Genomic DNA, 18,628 nt, shown 5'->3' with positions numbered 1-18,628 from the left:
GGTTTCACCACATTCTTCCTGGACTTGCAGGATTTAAATATACATCCATGATCTCTTTCAACACTGAAGCCATTTTCAATCAACTTGGGTCAAGAGGCCTCAACAGTAAGGACTGGCCAGGCAGGCTCATTGAGGGGGTCAATAAATAAAATGAAAAAATGTGGAAGGTTTTAGACAGAACGGGGGGAGAGAGAGAGAGTGACAGAGGTTAGTTGCTGTTTCCGAGGAGCGTCCTGGTCTGTCCGTCTCTACGTGACAACGACAGGAATGCTGAGGTCCCAGCTGCTGTGGCTTGTTGGCTTTTAATAAGACACATCATGTGGCATTCATCGTGGGCCCCCAAAAGGAGAGTGCCTAACAATGTGTCCAAACTAACTGCTCTGGTGCACGTCATCCCTTTCTCACCCCTGTCCCTTTTTACTTTGAAGGATTTTAATAACATTTCAGAAACAATAAGTTAAACAGAAAGTACCACCTTAGTCATCTGGCACTAGATAAGCTTCACACACACAGTCACACGACACAGTCAGAGAGGGGGAGAGAAAGAATGAGAAAGAGAGAGAGAGACCAAGAGAGCGAGAGACCGAGAGAGGGTCAGACAAAATGCGCCTCTCAGTGCCCACACCCAGTGGTTGGACTTCCTGAGGGGGCTGCTGTTGGGTTTTGTCCCCGTCTGGCCATTCATGGCTTGGGGATGAGAGGAAGGGAGCCAGTGGTAACTGCATGAACTGTGCATGTGTGTGTGTGTGTTTGAGTGGTGAGAATCGGATGAGAAGGGGCAAGGGGGGGTAGGCGGAGGTTGAGGATTAGGGAATTAGAACTCCAAAGCGAGGGAGGAGGGGGGGAGCGGGCTGCGTCTTTTGTTGGTTTTTCCTCAGCCGCCCCCGCCATCTCTTCGGCCCTTTTCTGCCTGGGTTCTGCCTGTAGGCTGCAGCTGCGGCCTGCCACCCTGTGCCCTGCATCTCAATGAGCCACGGGCCGCTCGCTCCAGAGGAGAGGGGGCTCCCTGATGCAGGGGTCACCACTGAGCCCCAGCAACCACAAACTCCGCCCCACACTGTCCCTTGCTCTGAGCCACAGAGCTCTAAGCTGGGCTTCTTTTGCTGCCCGGCCACCCATCTACCCATTTGCCCCTCTCTGCTTTGACCATATAAGGCAATGCCAGGCTCACATGCCATCCTGAACTGTCCAGGAATTTGGGCTCCTTCATTTTATTCCTACTCTCTTTATGTCTTCCTGACATTCCCCTCCTCACCAAACCTCTTTTGTTGGCCCCTCTCTCTCCCATGCAGCTGGATGGGGCGACTCCATTGCCAGGGCTTTGGCAGGAGCATCAACAGGTTGCGGGGAAGGGCCACCCTGGCCTCCAATGTAGCCTTCTCTGTCTCTTCCCCTTATCCCTCACTCTTTCTCTCTGTCACTGCGGTTGCCGCTGCTACCCCAACAGGGAAAAAAAAGCAAGGGGGAGGTGGGGGTGCAATGGAGGCTGCCCCTCTTTCTCACGCTTGTAAGAAAGCCCTCACTTCTTCTCCGTGGTGAGTGACACCTGCTGATTACCATAGAGACACTGTGGGAAGTTCCCCCCTGCCACACTGGGGCTGAGATTTGCCCCCTCTCCCTGGGTAAACAAGCAGTCCATGGATTAGTTAACTGGGTTACTGCATGGCAAACAAATAAACACACATTATTTAGAGCAAATTAGTGCCAATGAACTCTCAGTGACCAGCGTAAGACCCAACCCCATCAAACAAGCAAGGAAACAAGACAAGTTGTCTCCAGCTGTTGCTCCCCTCTAAAAGTGTGACAATACCCTGCGAATGGCCTCTGAAAAACTTGTGAAATATGTTCTGAGTAAGAACAAAAAGCTGATGTGCAGGATGTAGCACATATCTGAGCATACAGTCAACTCTTAGTCTGCAGACAGCTGAGCATCCCCTCCATCCCTCTGTCTCCCCTACCCTTCCTAAACGAGAGAGAGGTGCCAGTGATGTGATTGATGTCGGAGACTGGGAGCTTTTCGCTGGTCCATAGCCGCTTCCGCCATGGGTCTGAGTTGTCAGCAGGGTCATTATCCTAGCAACAGGGTGGTGGGGCTGTGGGTGAGGAGTGTGTGCTGGAAGTGGGGGGAGGATCGAGAGAGAGGGGGGTGAGCTGGTGGGGGCAGGCAGAGGCAGAGAGGAAAGAGGGGAGTTAATAGAGATGAGGAGAAGAGGAAGAATGTGGGAGTAAGTATGGAATAGAACAAGAGGAAACGACAGGGACAAAAAGAGAAAGAGGAACAAAGACGGAGAGTGCTACCGAGCACCACAGTTGCAGTGAGCAGGCGGACTCTGCACAGCAAAGTAAGCACACAGCGGGCTTGCCGTGAGAGGAGGCGAGCGGTGGAGGTGCCACCTCCTTCAGTGTCCTGCCCCCCCCACCACCCCACCCCACCCCACAACATGCCAGCCAGCCAGCCTGCCGACAGCTGCACCCCAGTAATTTACTTCTCTCCACCACATTTAACAGAAAGACTGCTTCCCATTACCCAGGGCAGGGGGTCTGTGCTGACGGCCAGACACCCGGCCAGAGTGCTGGCTTCCCGGTGTGACACCCTCTGCTGCTGGACCCAGCCTACAGGGGCTCCTTTCCCAGATCGGCCTGGCACTTCAGCTTCCACTGCTGGTGCTCAACTGGGTAGAGTCTGAGTATTTAATCATCAAAGTTCGAATCATCTGTTGTGAAGTTATCTGCCTCAAACTTTTTATATAGTTTTTGTAAACTACCCATCACCACATAATAATATCCTCCAGTTTATTCACAGTTTTCCCTCCACAAAAATCCCTTAAATCTCTCACTTAGAGTCTAGTTGTTTTCCACACATATTGCCCTTTCATGATTGTTCACTGGTTATAATAAATGCTGTAGGAAAATCCAGGCTTCAACTTCTCTTTTCCTAAATTTGATTAAAAAAAAAAAAAAATCATCAACATGCCTCAACCTGATCTCCTTCCAATTATTTTTATAACTGATGCCAACTGAATATTTAGAAGAAAATACATTAAAATATCTCGTTCTTTCATTTTATATATTTTAATGACAATGTGTGTTTATCAATTGAGAACTACTGTAAAGATCTTCAAATTGTTCCACTGCTGTACTTATCTTGTGAATGGGTCATTGCATGTGTAGAATATGGCTTCAATTAAAAAAAAAAAAAAAAAGTAAGATGCAAGTCTCCTTCCTTTTGTTTTACATTGAAATGTGAATTTAAAATGACAGCACATTCACTGAATAGTTTCCCAAGTTGTGTTTGTTTGTTTCTGGACACTAATTGGACATCAGTTATTGTGACCATCCATCAAAAAATATGCAGAATCTGTTTATAATTTGGACTTTACAAAAAAAATCAGATAAAAAACAAAAACAAGTTGCTAATGTTATAACAAGATATATAAGGCAATTGCATTTCTATAAGTAAGCAAATCACTGCATAACTTTGTTTTCTGGTAACTGTATCACTATGACATCTCCACACACACTTCAGGACAACAGTCATTTTGGGATCCACTAAACTTGATTTAGTCATTTTATATGAATTTGAGACTTGCTTGTTATGTGTAAAAAGCCTGACAATCAAGTAAGAGCTGCAACTATTAATCAACTAATCAATCAAAAGAATATTTATTGAAAAAGCTTTTGCTGCTTTTCTTTGTCATTCATCATTGTAAATGGAGAAACTTTGGGTATTTGACTGTTCAAGCAACTTGAAGACATCACTTTGAGCTCTGGGAAATTCATTTTATACAGTAAAAGATTAATCAGGAAAAAAAGAGTGAGATTATTTGTTAATGATGAATAATTGTTATTTGCAGCCCTAAATGTAGATGCGACAGTTTTGCACTACGTAATGTGTGTGCTGCAGCATTGTGTGGCCCATGACAGCCATAATGAGGGGATGTGTAAGAGCCTGGGTGAGTCCTGCAGCAGAGCTGGCAGCCAGTCAAAGTCCTGAAGTCCTGAGACAGCACTGCAGCATCATGAGACATTCTTAATCAGGTGCCCCTGCTCCTTTGAAGAGCATTTAACTGTGCAGAAAACACAAGGTCCCCATGCTGAGATTACTAATGCAGAGAGAAAACAAATACGAATGCTGGCTGAATTACTGGAAGCCTGTTCACCAGATGCAGAAGGCACAAATATTCAAAAGATAAGAAAAAAAGCTGCATCTACATTGACTATTGTGTCACAAAACCCATGCATGCTCCTCTCCCCTCTCCATTCCTTCTGTGTCTCATGTGCTTTCCTGGACCACCAACAAGGTCTCGCTTGGAGGAGCAGCTCATGGGTGTCCTTCAGCCGCATGACCAGCAAAGGAGCCAATCAGCTGATGAGCTCCAAACCGAACCGTGAGAGGGTCTCTGTGGCATGTCGCACATAACATCCATCTGCTCTCCTGAGGCCGACTGGGTCACTGAGCAATGTTCTGGGAACATCACAAAGACGCTGCTCAACTTCTGTCTCCCTCTCTGCCTGCCCCTTCATCTTTCCCTCGCTATCTCTACTGGTGTGCCCTTTGCTTTCCCTCCCTCCCTCCCTCCCTTACCCCAGCCCCCCAACTCATGAGTCGGAGCCAGCTGAGCGTGCTACCCAAATCCAACAGTTGTTGCGGCCTTCGTTAGCCTAACGAAGGGGCCGGCTCTTTATACTTGTCAGGGAGCAAATGAGTCAAACAAACAAGGGCCAGGGAAGAGGGGAGGACAAGCGAGCGCTGTTCTGTTGAGCTTCACTGGGTTCTTGGCCGCGGCACTTCCCTGGAAACTAGGGAACCCACAATCTGCCTCTTTGATGTCTGATGATGCTCTGGCTTTGATGGAAACTTCGGAAAAAACACACTTGCAAAAAGAAATAACATGCTGCTCGGTCTCTGCGGCCACTAGAGGCCGCAGGCACATTCAAAGTGTGTGGGTGCGCTCTGTGAAGGATCTAAAAGGGAAGTATCATCTGTGGACGCATAACAACTGGTTATGATAGTAACAACAAAGTTACAGTGTTTTTGCAAGCCTGTACTTGCGATGCGGTTGGTGCATAAGGGCACCGGGTAATGTCCTGCTGGCAGTGTAACTCCTGAATAAATATGCTTCACGCTGTCCATACAGTTACAAATTTGCATATGCATGGTCAGACGCACACACGCGCTAACGCCCGTCCTACTCAGCTGCTATGTCTTGCATTCCAAAGCTGTCCTTCCAAAAACAGACAACCAAGATAACAGTCACAACAACACATCCAAGGCAGTGTCCACAATCCAGACACATTACTGCAGCATGAGGCTTAAGGAGAAAGTATGAAGGTGTGTCCTTCAGAATGAGATCATTTAACTGAGCGCAGCCTGTCTGGAACAAATGCACCGAGCACTCCAAGGCCGAGAATCTGCAGCCCTAATGACAGATTAGCTCTACTGGAGGGTTTACAGGGTACTAAGCACAATGCTTGCTCTACTTTCTTCCAGGAGCCTCCACACAGTGCATACTGAACATGACTAATCAGACAGGAATCAAAGAGTGAGAGTGAGTGGCAGGGTTAGTTTCAGCTGACGTTCCAGAGCTGCTGTACCATGAAATCCATTCATCATGTACAACCATTAAATGAGTATTACTGGAGGACTGTACCCGCTTTTGTTAAGTCCCATACGAATGCAGTTTGGTTTTAGATCATGTCCATGGAACACACACAAAATGTTGATGGGAACATGGAGGGCTATCTTTTGAAAACATTAAATTAGTGTTTTGAGTGCACACATGGGAGTAATGAGCATGCTGAACACACTTGGAAGCGGTATAAGCCATTTATTATTACGCCCACACGGAGATGTGAGTCACTTGGGTGGCGCCACCGCGCAAAAAAGCTCCACTAAAAGGTGCAACATGGGATGATAGCTGTGTGGGGGCTACCTGGCTGAGGTGATGGACAGCAAGACAGGGCTACTGCAGCTTCACCTTCTGTGCAGTGGCTCTGGGGCAAAGACTGCGTGACAGTGACGCGACACTAAAAGCCTTCCTGTCAAGGAGGCAGGTGGACGCCCTCCAATCAAAACACAGAGACTCTGGGTGACATTTCACAGGGCACAGCTGCTGGGCTGCGACAGCATGCCAACTCACTATTCCTGAAGGGTTGTTTGTTTAGTATGTGCATGAGTGTGTGTCACAACTAGAAGGGTGTCACTGCTGGAACTGTGTGTGTGTGAGTGCATGTGTGTGTGTGTGTGTGTGTGTGTGTGTACACTACTGCCACACTACTTTGATTGTTTTTCTTCCAGTAACTATTTGACTACTCTTGTAGTTATATTTTACACTGACTCGCTATCAGAATCTTCCATTCTTATCAGCACTGCCGAAGGTGTGGAAAAACAGACTTGTCCCAGTTTTGAAGCACAAAAAGACAGAGATAGAAGTAAACACCAGAAAGAACTATACACTAGAGATGCCACGATTAGTCAATTTATCGATTAGTCGATTAAAAGAAAATGTTATTAAAATGATCAATCTTTGAAGTCATTTTTAAAGTAGAACTGTCAAACATTTCCTGGTTACAGTTTCTTACATATCAGGATTTGCTGCTTTTCTTTTTCATTTATGAGTGAAGTAGTAAGAAGTAAATGAGTCTTTGACTTTTGGACAGTTGTTTGGACAAAAGAAGCTATTTGAAGGTTCACTTTGGGCTACAAGAATTTGTGGTGAGTGCTTGGTCACAACGTTTTGACATTTTATAGACTAAACGATGAAAGGGAAAAATGATGGTCAATGAAAATAGTCAGTAGTCACAGCCCTACTACAGAGATATTGAATGAATGACAAGTGAACCTAACAAACGTAATTTAATTTGCTCCCTTAAAAAAGAAAGGATGTTCCTATTCTCGTCTCAGCACAAAAGTTTAAGGCCTCTGACACATGACAGTAATCTAATTAATTTCATAAATATTGCTTTTAGATTTCAATGAGCAGCTGTAGGAAATTCAAGATTGTAGGATATAAACCTCTATATCTTAACTCTGCAGCATTCTTCTGTCGTCAACAGGGCTTGTGCAAATGCAACACTAATAGGGAGGACCTCACTGGGAGGACCAGGGTGTGTCCGCCTGAGACCAACTGAGCCGAACCAGGCTGACCCTTTCCTACAACAGCAGCCTGTTATGCTCTTAGCACAAGTCTTGAGGAGGGGGAGCGAGGGCTAACGCACCACAGCGGCACACTGTTCCCCCTAGAGTCCCACGAACCCTCCTAGTGACCTGCTCCCATCACCTTATACCCTGAGTCAGAGTCTTGGTTTCCCCTTTTCCAGTAAAAGCCTGGATCCTTGGCACTAGGCCCAGGAGCGTTCATTGGTTTTGGAGAGGTTCCTTATCCTATTTTGCCCCTGGTGGTAGTGATGGTAGTAGAGGAGGCGGTGGTGGTGGAGTGGGCTCCATGAGGCAGCCGCAGTTTGAAGGCAGAGTTAGTATGCACACATAAAGCTGCTCAAAGCCAGCAGGTATGTGAGGAATGCCTCTTCATCCAAACAACAGGACTCACGCCCGACACAGAGCCACGCCACGCCACACAGCGCTGTCAGAGCAGCTAAATGGGGCCCACTGGGGACTCTGCAGCTGGATGGCTCTGAACATTAGATCTGCTGTACAGCCAGTTTAAATATGGTGATCAATCATCTCACACATGTCATTCGGTCCAGGTTTATCTGCAGTATTTAAAAAACAAACCTGTTAAAAATCTTTAACAGGTTTGTTTGTTTGTTTTATATATATATATATATATATATATATATATATATATATATATATATATATATATATATATATATATATTTATTATATATATATATATATATATATATATATATATATATATAATATATATATATAATATATATATATAATATATATATATATATATATATATATATATATATATATATATATATATATATATATATATATATATATATATATATATATATATATATATATATATATATATATATATATATATATATATATATATATATACATACATATACATATACATATACACACACACATATACACACTTTTAATTCATAAAAATCTTCCATGTGCATTAATTCCATAAAAGCAAGTACTTGCTTTGCAGTTTAAATGCATTTCTCCCAGATGCATCAACAAGGGATTTCAAAATATTTGCATAACAAAGATATTTTAGGGTCTTTGCATATTTTGTGTTCTTAGCCTGTTTAGTCAAGCTGCACAGTTTGCACAGTTGGGGTTTCTAGTACATGAGGTGATGATGAGTGTACTAAATCTTGATTTAAAAATACATAAATCCTTTTCTGACTTTGGTTTCTGGCACAGCCAAGTGCAGTTCCTTTTGAAAATCAAAAATTGAACTCTACACAACTGATATGAAATCAGACTATACAGCGCAAACATCAACAGTGCATTTACCTCTTTTATGCAGCCATCCCTCCTTGACAATCACCACATTGGTCATGTTGGTGGGCAGGGTGGAGGATCCAGGTTTCCCACGGGGAGAGACACAGCTTTGTTTCCTTCACTCAGCCCTGGGCAGGAGCCTGGAGATGGGGTCCTGGGGTTTACAGCCGCCTTCTCAATTGTGGTTACCTATTAGTAAAAAAAAAAAAAAAAAAAAAAAAAAAGAAGAAGTAAAAATTAGCTCCATATTGATGTGAAAGATTTTTTTTCCACTTGTCTGAATATTAACCCTCAGGTCAACATAGCAGAAGAGAGGCGGTGGGATTGAGCTTTATGGCCCTGTTAGTGGAGGATATGTTCAAACCAGAATTTAGTCACGTTCACATGTGGAACCTGCAACACTGCAAGGTTCAAATATCTGTGAAAGGCCGTGGTTCTTGGCACTCACAATGAAGCCTTCCCATATTGGAAAATTCCATGCTGTTCACACACGACACAACCATTCCTGATAGTTTTTTCAAAACATAACCAGAACAGCAGCGACTAAGAAAGTAAGAGCACGAAACAGGCTGCCTAAATGAAGGATTTTAAAACTTATTTTGCAGTTGCTTTAAAATCTAAGAGATCTTGTTTTTGTGTGCACATGTAGTACACTGTAGGATGTGAGTTTCTGAGAGGGGGTAGCAGGGACTATTATCCCACATGGAGATTTGCGCTTTGGCTAAAACTTGGACTGGATGACAGACTAAAGAAGGGCCTGAAAACAAAATGATTTTCCAATTGCTCTGTTATGAACAGAACCTTCCATCAGATGATCCATTCCATAACACTGTGAAGTGCAACATGAACGTGGGAGGCACTTTGAAATTAAAAATAATGTGTTAAAATAATGTTAGACAATAATAATCAAATTCGCAAAATCCTTTGCTTATATATTATACACTTTTAACTATTACCAAAGAGTGAACATGTAGATCCTAGGAACTACACTAAGCAATGTGAACAACCAGAGCCAATGAACACTGCAGAGAAAATGTTCTACACATGTTTCTATGTCTCCAGTTGCTTGAAAGCTATGAATTTACATTATTTTGTTACGACAGCAATTCAAGACTGATTGTCATTTTCTTGTGCATAAGAAATAGTTAGTTGTAAAAATTAATTATAGAGTTGCTGTCTTGCAATACAGACAAAATACAGATGATATTCAGATATTGTTTCACATGAGTAAGAAATATTCAGTGGCTCCTGAAAAAAAATATTTGTTGTCCACATTTCCATGACAACTACACAAACTTCATCTACTTAGGAAGATCATGTGATATGATTGAAAGTTCCAGAACAGCCTCTAAATGGGCCTCAGGGTGACATTTTTCTGTTGACAAAATAAATAGGTATTGCGGTGAAGGCACTTTGTTCATTGTGAGGATGGATGGATTGAAAAGCTTCAGAGAACATAGACTGCATTTGTTCTCCATCTGTGAGTGTTACTGTTTTTATTCACACCTGACCCATGGTGGAAGCATTACTGCACGCTGTCTGCATGAGGTTTACAGAACAACTCAACAACAACGTATTCACACGTGAAGTGCAAATGAGAAAAATGCTGTCACGTAGCAGATGTGTGAAAGGGTTAGTTAAGCGCAGCATTAAAACTAATTTGTGGGTTAAAGTTCACCTCAAAATCAAGTACATATTTTTTTCGTCTTACCCGTGTTGTTATTTATTCATCTACATTGTTTTGGTGTGTGTTACAGAGTTTTGCAGATATTATCTTGAATATAATGTAAGTAAATGGCACTTGGCTTGTGGTGCTCAAAGCACCCAAAATACATGTGAAAAACTCAAACAGCAGTGTCTCTTTCAAGAAATCATGATCTGGTTATACAAGATAATTCACAGACCTTGTTGTTCACATAGGAACTATTTTCTCTCCAATTCACCACGCAGAAGGAAACATGCATCTACTAATGAGTGTAGAGAGTGTAGTAGAGTATAGAGTGTAGAGTGTAGTCAACTAAGCCAGCCAAAGTCACAGCTTAGTTGCGGAGTTTCTTTTACAAGGGCAAACAATTCAAAGGTATAGTTTGTTACAAAGAAAATAGCTCTTACATTACAACTACTCACAACAAAGCCTATGGATTATCGGAGTAACCGGGTCATGACTTCTGGAAATAAATGTCGCTGTTCAGTTTCTAAAACATATTTTTTTGAGGGTTTAAGCACTCCAAGCTTGGAAAACTCTGCAGGTCAAGCCAAAACAATCTAGATGGATAAATAAGGGTGAACAATAGTCTTACCTGTTCAAACTCAAGTCAAAGCAGAATAAGACAGTGCTGACAGTCATCTGATAGACCAACATGGGGCTAAATTCCATCATAGACTTAATCATCAATGGCACTTGTGAAAAACCTGCAGGCTATCATAACTATAACACTTGACCTTTTGATTCATTCAGCACTTCTTTATGATATAAAGACAGCTTTGAATGCAGGGCGAAAGCAAAAGAACGATCAATCGGCATACTTGTTCACACAAATGTCACATATTGCACCAGGCAATCTCTGACCATCGACTGAAATCAATTTTCCTGCTGCTGCTCCGTCAGAGTAAGGCCATCAAAAGAGAGCTCTGTCTGAGTGGCCTCATCCAGCTCACTGGCGGGGACAACAACAGGAAGTGGATGTGACTATTGACAGACTACGAGTCATATCAGTACAGCCCCAGGCTCTAATGCATCTGTCACTGAACGCGCCATCAACACGCCTTTTGCTGCTCACTTCCATCAATGAGCAAAAGTGAGTGTATGGGCGCAGTTTATTTTTGCTCCATGTTTTTGTTTATTGCACTTGGGGTTGTGGTGCTCGTGTCACACAGTAGACGTTGGAAGGGATCTCGGAGAGGGATTTGAAAAAGCACACTGAGTGCTATTCAAACTCAGGATCACACAAACCGTTGGATCCCTTCTGCATCTTAGTGTGTACTCTGTGACACAGGCACGCACACATTATATACACATTTGGGACACATCACACAAACAAACTTGAGCGACACTCACACTCACACACACACACACACACACACACACCACAGCCAAGAAAGCAACACATGCACAAGAGCGGCTCTGGAGCCACAACAGAGCGCTGCTGTTTTAATGGGAGCGACCTGTTGCTACTGCGGCCTGTGTGGAAAAGCTGGGCTGCTGCCAGCGCTGCAGCCAGCAGCCACTGAATGAACCCAGTACCCTGACAGTCGGTCACATGGTCCTCAGGCCTCTGGGCCACCGCCTGCCTGCCTGCCTGCCTGACTGCCTGCCCTGCTGTCAGCGGAGCTTTCAATCATTCATCTTTCTGGCTCCAGCTCTGGGGGCCTCCCCATTCAATGCAAATCAGTGTCATGCAGCAGCAGAGATGCCACACACCGAGCCTGTCACTGGGACACGGAGGACTGTCCCATGTGTTTACAGCAGGAAGCAGAAAATCAGGCCGACACCACCACACTACTTCCTTCATCACAGATCGATAGATACAAGTCTGTTTTTGCTCTATTTTCTGCTGCCTCTTGGGTAAACAAGAGCATCAGCTGCTGGGTTACGGTTACAAAAGGTACAGCATTACACTCAAATATTCAGAATGATTAAGCGAATGATCAAATACGCTCACCTGGCACTGGAAAACAGTCCCTTATGTGACACTTGTTTTGTTCAAATGCCACAATGGAAGCTGTACGAGGGTGAACTACTACACAGTGCCAAGTTCCTCTTTCAAGTTCCCTGAAAACACACCGCCAATGATAAGAATATTGTGGGTTAGGTGTAGCTCAATACTGAAACCAGAGCTACTGTATCCTTCAAAGCCAAGTAAACTCACTGCTGCTTTTATCATGTGATGACATGAACAGCTACCCCTTTATGAATCATATTAATGTATTCACTTTCATGCTGTTCAGACAAGCCATACAATACATTAAAGATACATCACAAAGCGAGAGTCAGTTATAAATCACTCATGTCAAACTCGTTCTGCCCTTTAAAAAACATCCAGAGAATAAGAGCTCAAAGTGTTTGCTGCTTCGGTTCGTTGCTAATAAAATGACTCTGCTGTGAATGACTAGTAAACAAGATGAATGAAACAAGTATTTTTGGCTGTGGTGTTCTCAGTTTCGTGACACGGATCGAGAAGAGTGCCGTCATGTGACGCTGATGGTGGGCTAACCATCATTAAGAGCATATCCTCCCCGTGATAACACATCTAAACTCCTGTGGCACAGGCATGGAGGACGGGCACAATAAGTGCGCCTGTGTACAGGGACAACAATTTCAAACAACATTCCTCAGATTCTGTGCAACTGGTGGCACATTTGCGTCAAAGGGGCTGCGAAGGGATTGGGTGGGAGGTGACTGGAATCTTTTTTTTTTTCTAAATAGAACAGGGAGAGCCAAGCAGTCACCGGCTGCATCATTATGCCAGCTTGTTGCGTCTTCCCCGGGTCACATGGCAAGTCTCCCTGCGTACACACACTGGACAGACGTAGTCTCATGACTGATAAAAAAAACATTTTGACACTAAAGGCGCTGCAACATGCCCAGGGACAATGTTCTTTTTGCAAACTGCACATGCATGTGTAAACAGAAAGCAAGGTTCATCTCAAGTAGGACACATCAGCTTTGCATCTTGCATCTCTGTAAATGAAACCTCTTCCTTTTGTCTCAACAATAAGCCTTCTTGACAAGATTCCTGCAGTTATGACTTAGCACACAAATGCATAGCTATCCTCACTGTAGGTGGAATGAGTGAGGACAGTAACTAAAACAGCCACACACATGCATTTTTGCAATTACACTGATTACAGGGGAAAATAAGAATATCACTCTGTTATACCTTTACTTTATGACTCCCCTGGTGTCTAAACTTTACACATGAAAAGGTCGCTGGGCCTCATTTTGATAAAAAGCACAACATGGTGGCATCGAGTCAACAACAAAAGATGTTGTACTTTTTCTGTATGATGACATTTGAACGCACCAGTGCTGCAGCAGCGACAGAGCTACCGTCAAATTACAGTCTGGCGATACATTTCTCACTCAAACAAGTAAACAAACGCAGTAGCTCATAACAATGAATGAGCCGCTCTCTCGTTGAGCTCATTTGTTTTCATTTGCCTGCTGGGCCATAAAGTGCGAGCGAAAACAACTTTCTCGTGGAGGTGAAGCGTTCAAAGTAGCATGACTGCAGATATTTTGGGCCGAGGGCTGTCTCAAAAGTGGTCATTGTCAAAAATGAATGGTTAACATCTGAAGAAGAGGCTCGCTTGCTTTTGTTGGAGAAAAAAACAACAACAAACAAAACAAAACAAGCAAAAGCAACGACGCGTTGTAATTCACGACAGGGCGTTCATAAGCGCCTCGGCTTCGCCGCTAAACAACTTCTACAACGAAGTGGAGTCAGGAAAGTACCTCTTTTCAGGTTTGCATTTAGCGATAGAAAGGATATGGGGCCTAGCAGGGCAGCTTGGGTGAGAATAACCGCATCCCATGTAAGTACAATGGGGACCTACCCTGTCTAGCTGTCGACCTCTTGTAGTTAACCATGCGAAGGAAACGCGGACATTTACCTGGGCAGGAATTCAACAATGTGTCCGTCTCATTATAGTGAGCTGTTTCGGCGGTATATTAAGTTGATAAGTCCTTCAACAATCTGGACAAAAGTGCTCTCATTTACTCCGTTTCTTTGCCTTTCTTCCACTACACCTCCCAAACGCGCTGTCTGCAATGCCTCTGTGGCAGCCTGCTCTCCCGGGTCCTAGAGCCGACCCGCTTTTATGAGTCGCGCTCATAGGAGGGCTAGCAGGCCGTCAGCCGTCCCATTGAAAAAAATCCCGCAGTGTTGCTATAGAGGCTTATTAGAAGCTGCATGGCCTTGTTGAACTCTGCGTTGTTTTATCTGTGCCGGTGGCTTCCAACATGAGGTCCCGGGACCTGCAGAGGGCCTCTGCAAGCTTTCCAGGGGGGACCCTCAGTACAATGAGGTGTATCTCTGTTTTTCCACTTCCTGGCAAATCACGTGAGATAATGTACAAGACTGGTGTTTTTGTTACAGCTGTGCACAGTGATAAGTGATGCCATTTGCCAAGCCTGCCACAGGCAGAACAAGGAGATGCATGTAACGTGGTTGCAGCCAATCATTATTTTCATTTTATTCATTTTTCTCGATTAATGTCTTTTTTTCTATTTATGAAGGAAAACTGTGAGAAAAAAAAATTGACTTACAGGGCCAAAGTTGCTATTTGTATTGGCTGTCACAACCTCTGTATACCATCACAAAAGACTGAGAAAACAAGAAAATATTAACAGTTTAATTAATTGCTGTACGACTAGTTGATTATAGGAATGTGATTATAGGAATGATCTTTTCTGCTCTTGGCTGAAAACAGTTGTATATTTGATACTTCTATAAGATTATATCACAACAAAATACTTTTTAAAAAAAACATTTACATGTAATTCACTTAAGCTATGTATAAATAGTGCTGTAGAAATACACCAGGCAGTAAAAGTAGCAGCTCAAAAATGTACAAAAACTGACAGATTTCAGTCAAAAACTCTTAAATGACTAATTTCAACACTTAATACTGATATTCACCAGAGATTTCTCGAAAAGCTACAAAATAAATTGTGGTTAGAGTGTCTAATGTCATTTTGGAGTCCCCTGCCTTCAAACCCTTTCTTTGTTCAAAGATAAAATCATAAGAAATAAAGATAAAAACTCAATTTAAAGGATAAATCCATTGAAGATAGAAAGTAACAGACAAACACCACACCAATTCAAAGAAGGAGGCTTGCTGAAGGTCATGGTTGAAGGGTTTTGTCTGACGTGCACTGCTGATCCTGCAGGACCTGACTTTAGTGCATTAAAGCATTTTCAGACTGTAAACTCATACTCAGAAATCATATTAAAATCAACAGGTAACTATTGTAAGCAGTTGATGTAATGATGCTGTCCGTCCGTTGCTTGACAGCATTCAAGCTTCTCATAGTTGATTTATAACTCACTGGAGAACATCACAGTAGTCTAGTGTGCCGATGCTAAAAAGAGATATTGTTTCTCTCTGAGTCGCTGTGAGGTGGAGAGGGGCCTTTTACATTTCCAATAAAAGGCACGAGCGCCGCGAAGAGAAGTGGGGATCAAACATAACCTTTAGATTTCTTACTTTGTGCGTACTGGTAAATCCTACTAAACGCACTTTCACAATCTAGTTTTAGACACTTCAGTACATCGGTTTCATCTTGGTCGGCGTGTAAACAAGTTTTTTTAAGCGTTTTCAACCACATCACATGATGGTCATCAGTGGATGGAGTGAAAACAGAACATCTACCAAACTTGCATATCTTCGGATCCATCGTCATGATAAGAAGTGAACTTCCCCAGCCGATGACGACAATGTGATAAAGCGAAAAGAAAAAGAAAAGAGTTTCCTTCAAGCTGGCATTGTTTTGTCAAAGTGTCATTTCCAGGACCAGGAATGAAATCACCTGCTATTAAAATGACATCAGACAGGTGACGCGGCTACACACTTCAGGGCGGATATGAGCGGACATGGCACGTGTGTCATGAAACTGCAAAAGCATTGAGATTTATTTGTGAGTATACAACAAATTATAACCCTTTTTGTTTTACCAGATTATTTCAGCAGTCATGTACAGACACAGAGAACGCCCTGCTGGAGAGGTAGGAGTTAAACCAGTTTAGGACAGGTACAGACAGGCCGGCTCAGACAGACTGAAAGGAGGCAGGGATCCTCTGCATCAAATGAAACAGTCAGTTGACTTGGACTTCATGGACAAAATGTCTTATATATTTGTAGAGATTAAATGTTGCTCTTCATAACATTTCTATAATATTCCTCAAACCTTGCAGTAAGATTTGTGACTTTCTCAAACTTAACTTACCCACTTACATTTACTTTCTTTGCATCTGTCAGCACAACAAGATTGTCTTTATCAGCCTAAGTACAAGTGGAGTGAGTTACACACACACACACACACACACACAACCTGGTGATTTAGAATGTTTGTGATAAACCGAAGTGTCCCCCAGTGATGTAACGTTACCAGGTACATTTTGTCAAGTACTGTAAAGTACAAGTTTGAGGTACTTTACTTGAATTTTTTCCATTTTCTGCCACTTTATACTTCCACTCCACTACATTTTGAAAGCAAATATTGTACTTTTTATTCCAAAACATTTATATGACAGCTTTAGTTACCAGTTACTTTGCAGAGTACACACTGCATCGGAGCAGAAGTAGCACATTTTTAAAATTAACTCACTTTATCTGCAATCAGAAATAACAATGCTGGTTCTGATAATTACAGTAATGTAGCAAAACGCTAATAGGGAACATTTTATTGCACAAGGAGTACTTCTGATACTACAACTACATTTTGCTGATAATCCTGTGGTGCATTTACTCAAATGAGGTTTTGAATGCAGGGCTTTTACATGTAGTGGAATGTTATCACAGTATGGTGTTCGTACTTTTGCTAAAACGGATCTGAATACTTCCTCCACCGCTGCATGTTGATGATATAAAAATCCAAGTGACGATTTTGAAGGGTTGCACATAAACTGAAGAGTAATGTTTCAGGAGCGGGATAGTGGGGAGAGCTGCCAGCGTTCCCCTCCGTGATGAAAAACGTCTTGGCCTCTGCCCTCTGTCTCTCAGCCTCCTCTGTTGTCATTTCCCCTCTTTGTCACTTCTACTGTAATGTGTTCCTCGCTGCTACTATGTGTCAGCCTTGCCAAGCTGTTCCTGTCATGCAAACAGAGCTGAGCGAGGGTATCCCATAATTTCTGCTGTTGTTATTCAGCGCTGCCCTACTCCTCCTCCTCCTCCTCCTCCTCCTCCTCCTGCTCCTTGGCTGTCTCTGGTCCAGTGACGGGAATGCGTACCCTGTTGTTTCGCAGGTTCAAAGCAAAATGAACCAGATCAAAGAGTCAAAGTGAGTTAATAATGTCTCAGCCTGTCAAAGACTGATCCGATCGCCTCCCTTGTCTACTGGCAGTATCTCCTCAGAATATAACAGAAGTGAACAGAACTTAATGGGCTGTTGAAGGAGAATAGATAACATGTGGTAGCAACAATTAGACACAGAAGGGGCAGGAGGGCCATAATAGGGAGGAAGAGGTGGGGGGTCTGACCAGCACAGCATCTCCCCCGGCAACTGCAGCGCAATGTTGCTCCAACTGTCGCACTATTTTCCAGGATGTCTTATCCACCTGTTATGCAGCTCTGCCTCCGTGGTGACGGCGATTTAAAGATTTAATGTCAGATGCACAGAGCGTTTGTTGTAGTGTGCGAAGGATCTCGCAGCAAGCTGTCCACCAAGTTGGCCATACTTATAGAAAATTTAAAAGTCAAGAGAAGTGGATATACTCCGAATCTGGACAATCTCCTGGCCTCTAACCTTTCAGATCCTTAATTCAGAGAAGCAAAGCCTTAATGTGGGGGGAAAATGAGGAGGGACTCTTTAATAAATGGAACAATACATACATGTAAAAATGACACAGAGCTTACATTAGTGCATTTGCAGAGTAGTTGTGGTGTGTGACTGTAGTATGAGCGCAAAACAGTACAATTCTTCATGCTCAGGGCTGGGAGGGTAACTTTGAAAAATGTATTCCAATACAGTTACAAATTACCTGCTAAAAAATGTTGTCAGTAACGTAATCCAAGTATCAAAATATTGAAAGTAATGTAAACTTGATTGCTTTCTATTACTTTTGGATTTCTTCAACACCAAACATAAACAAATAAGGACATTACAAAGTAAATGTCCACACGATGGCTTGTGTGCACATGCGCATAGTTTATTTTAAAACTGTTATCCTGTTAGAAATCACTTTTTTCCCCCGATTCTTATTTTTGGTTAACTTTACATACAACAGTTTTTTTTGTATCCTAATTATGAAATCCTGTTGCACAGGGCAAATATACAGAGACACTTCTTTTATGTAACCATTATAACAGCTGAATTAAACCTCACTGTTAGTCATTATAATAATAATGTTGTCTTTAGAATATTACACCGTGTGTGTATATGATAATGGGGACAATTATCCTGTGCAATTGTCTTTGTCTGTCATTTCTATATGTGACAGGTGAATATAGTAATCACTATTATTA

General features: G+C 42.8%; 1 protein-coding gene across 2 annotated transcripts in view; it reads right to left on the bottom strand.

Annotated features, from left to right (window-relative positions):
* akt1 (v-akt murine thymoma viral oncogene homolog 1) overlaps window positions 1-14,352 on the bottom strand; it is a 34,102-nt gene extending 19,750 nt beyond the window's left edge. Inside the window, exons 1-2 of one of the 2 annotated variants that reach the window (XM_037071809.1) lie at window positions 14,000-14,352; window positions 8,456-8,632 (exon numbers count right to left, since the gene is read on the bottom strand). In XM_037071809.1, the coding sequence (XP_036927704.1) occupies window positions 8,456-8,501 (46 nt within the window). In that variant the 5' untranslated portion in view covers window positions 8,502-8,632; window positions 14,000-14,352. The remainder of the gene's footprint in view (window positions 1-8,455; window positions 8,633-13,999) is intronic. The other variant, XM_037071808.1, reaches the window with a different exon arrangement.
* Window positions 14,353-18,628: the final 4,276 nt, after the last annotated feature.

Source organism: Acanthopagrus latus, chromosome 16 (genome assembly GCF_904848185.1).
Source record: "Acanthopagrus latus isolate v.2019 chromosome 16, fAcaLat1.1, whole genome shotgun sequence".
NCBI classification, from domain to species: Eukaryota; Metazoa; Chordata; class Actinopteri; order Spariformes; family Sparidae; genus Acanthopagrus; species Acanthopagrus latus.
This window is presented reverse-complemented; position numbering and strand designations above follow the sequence as displayed.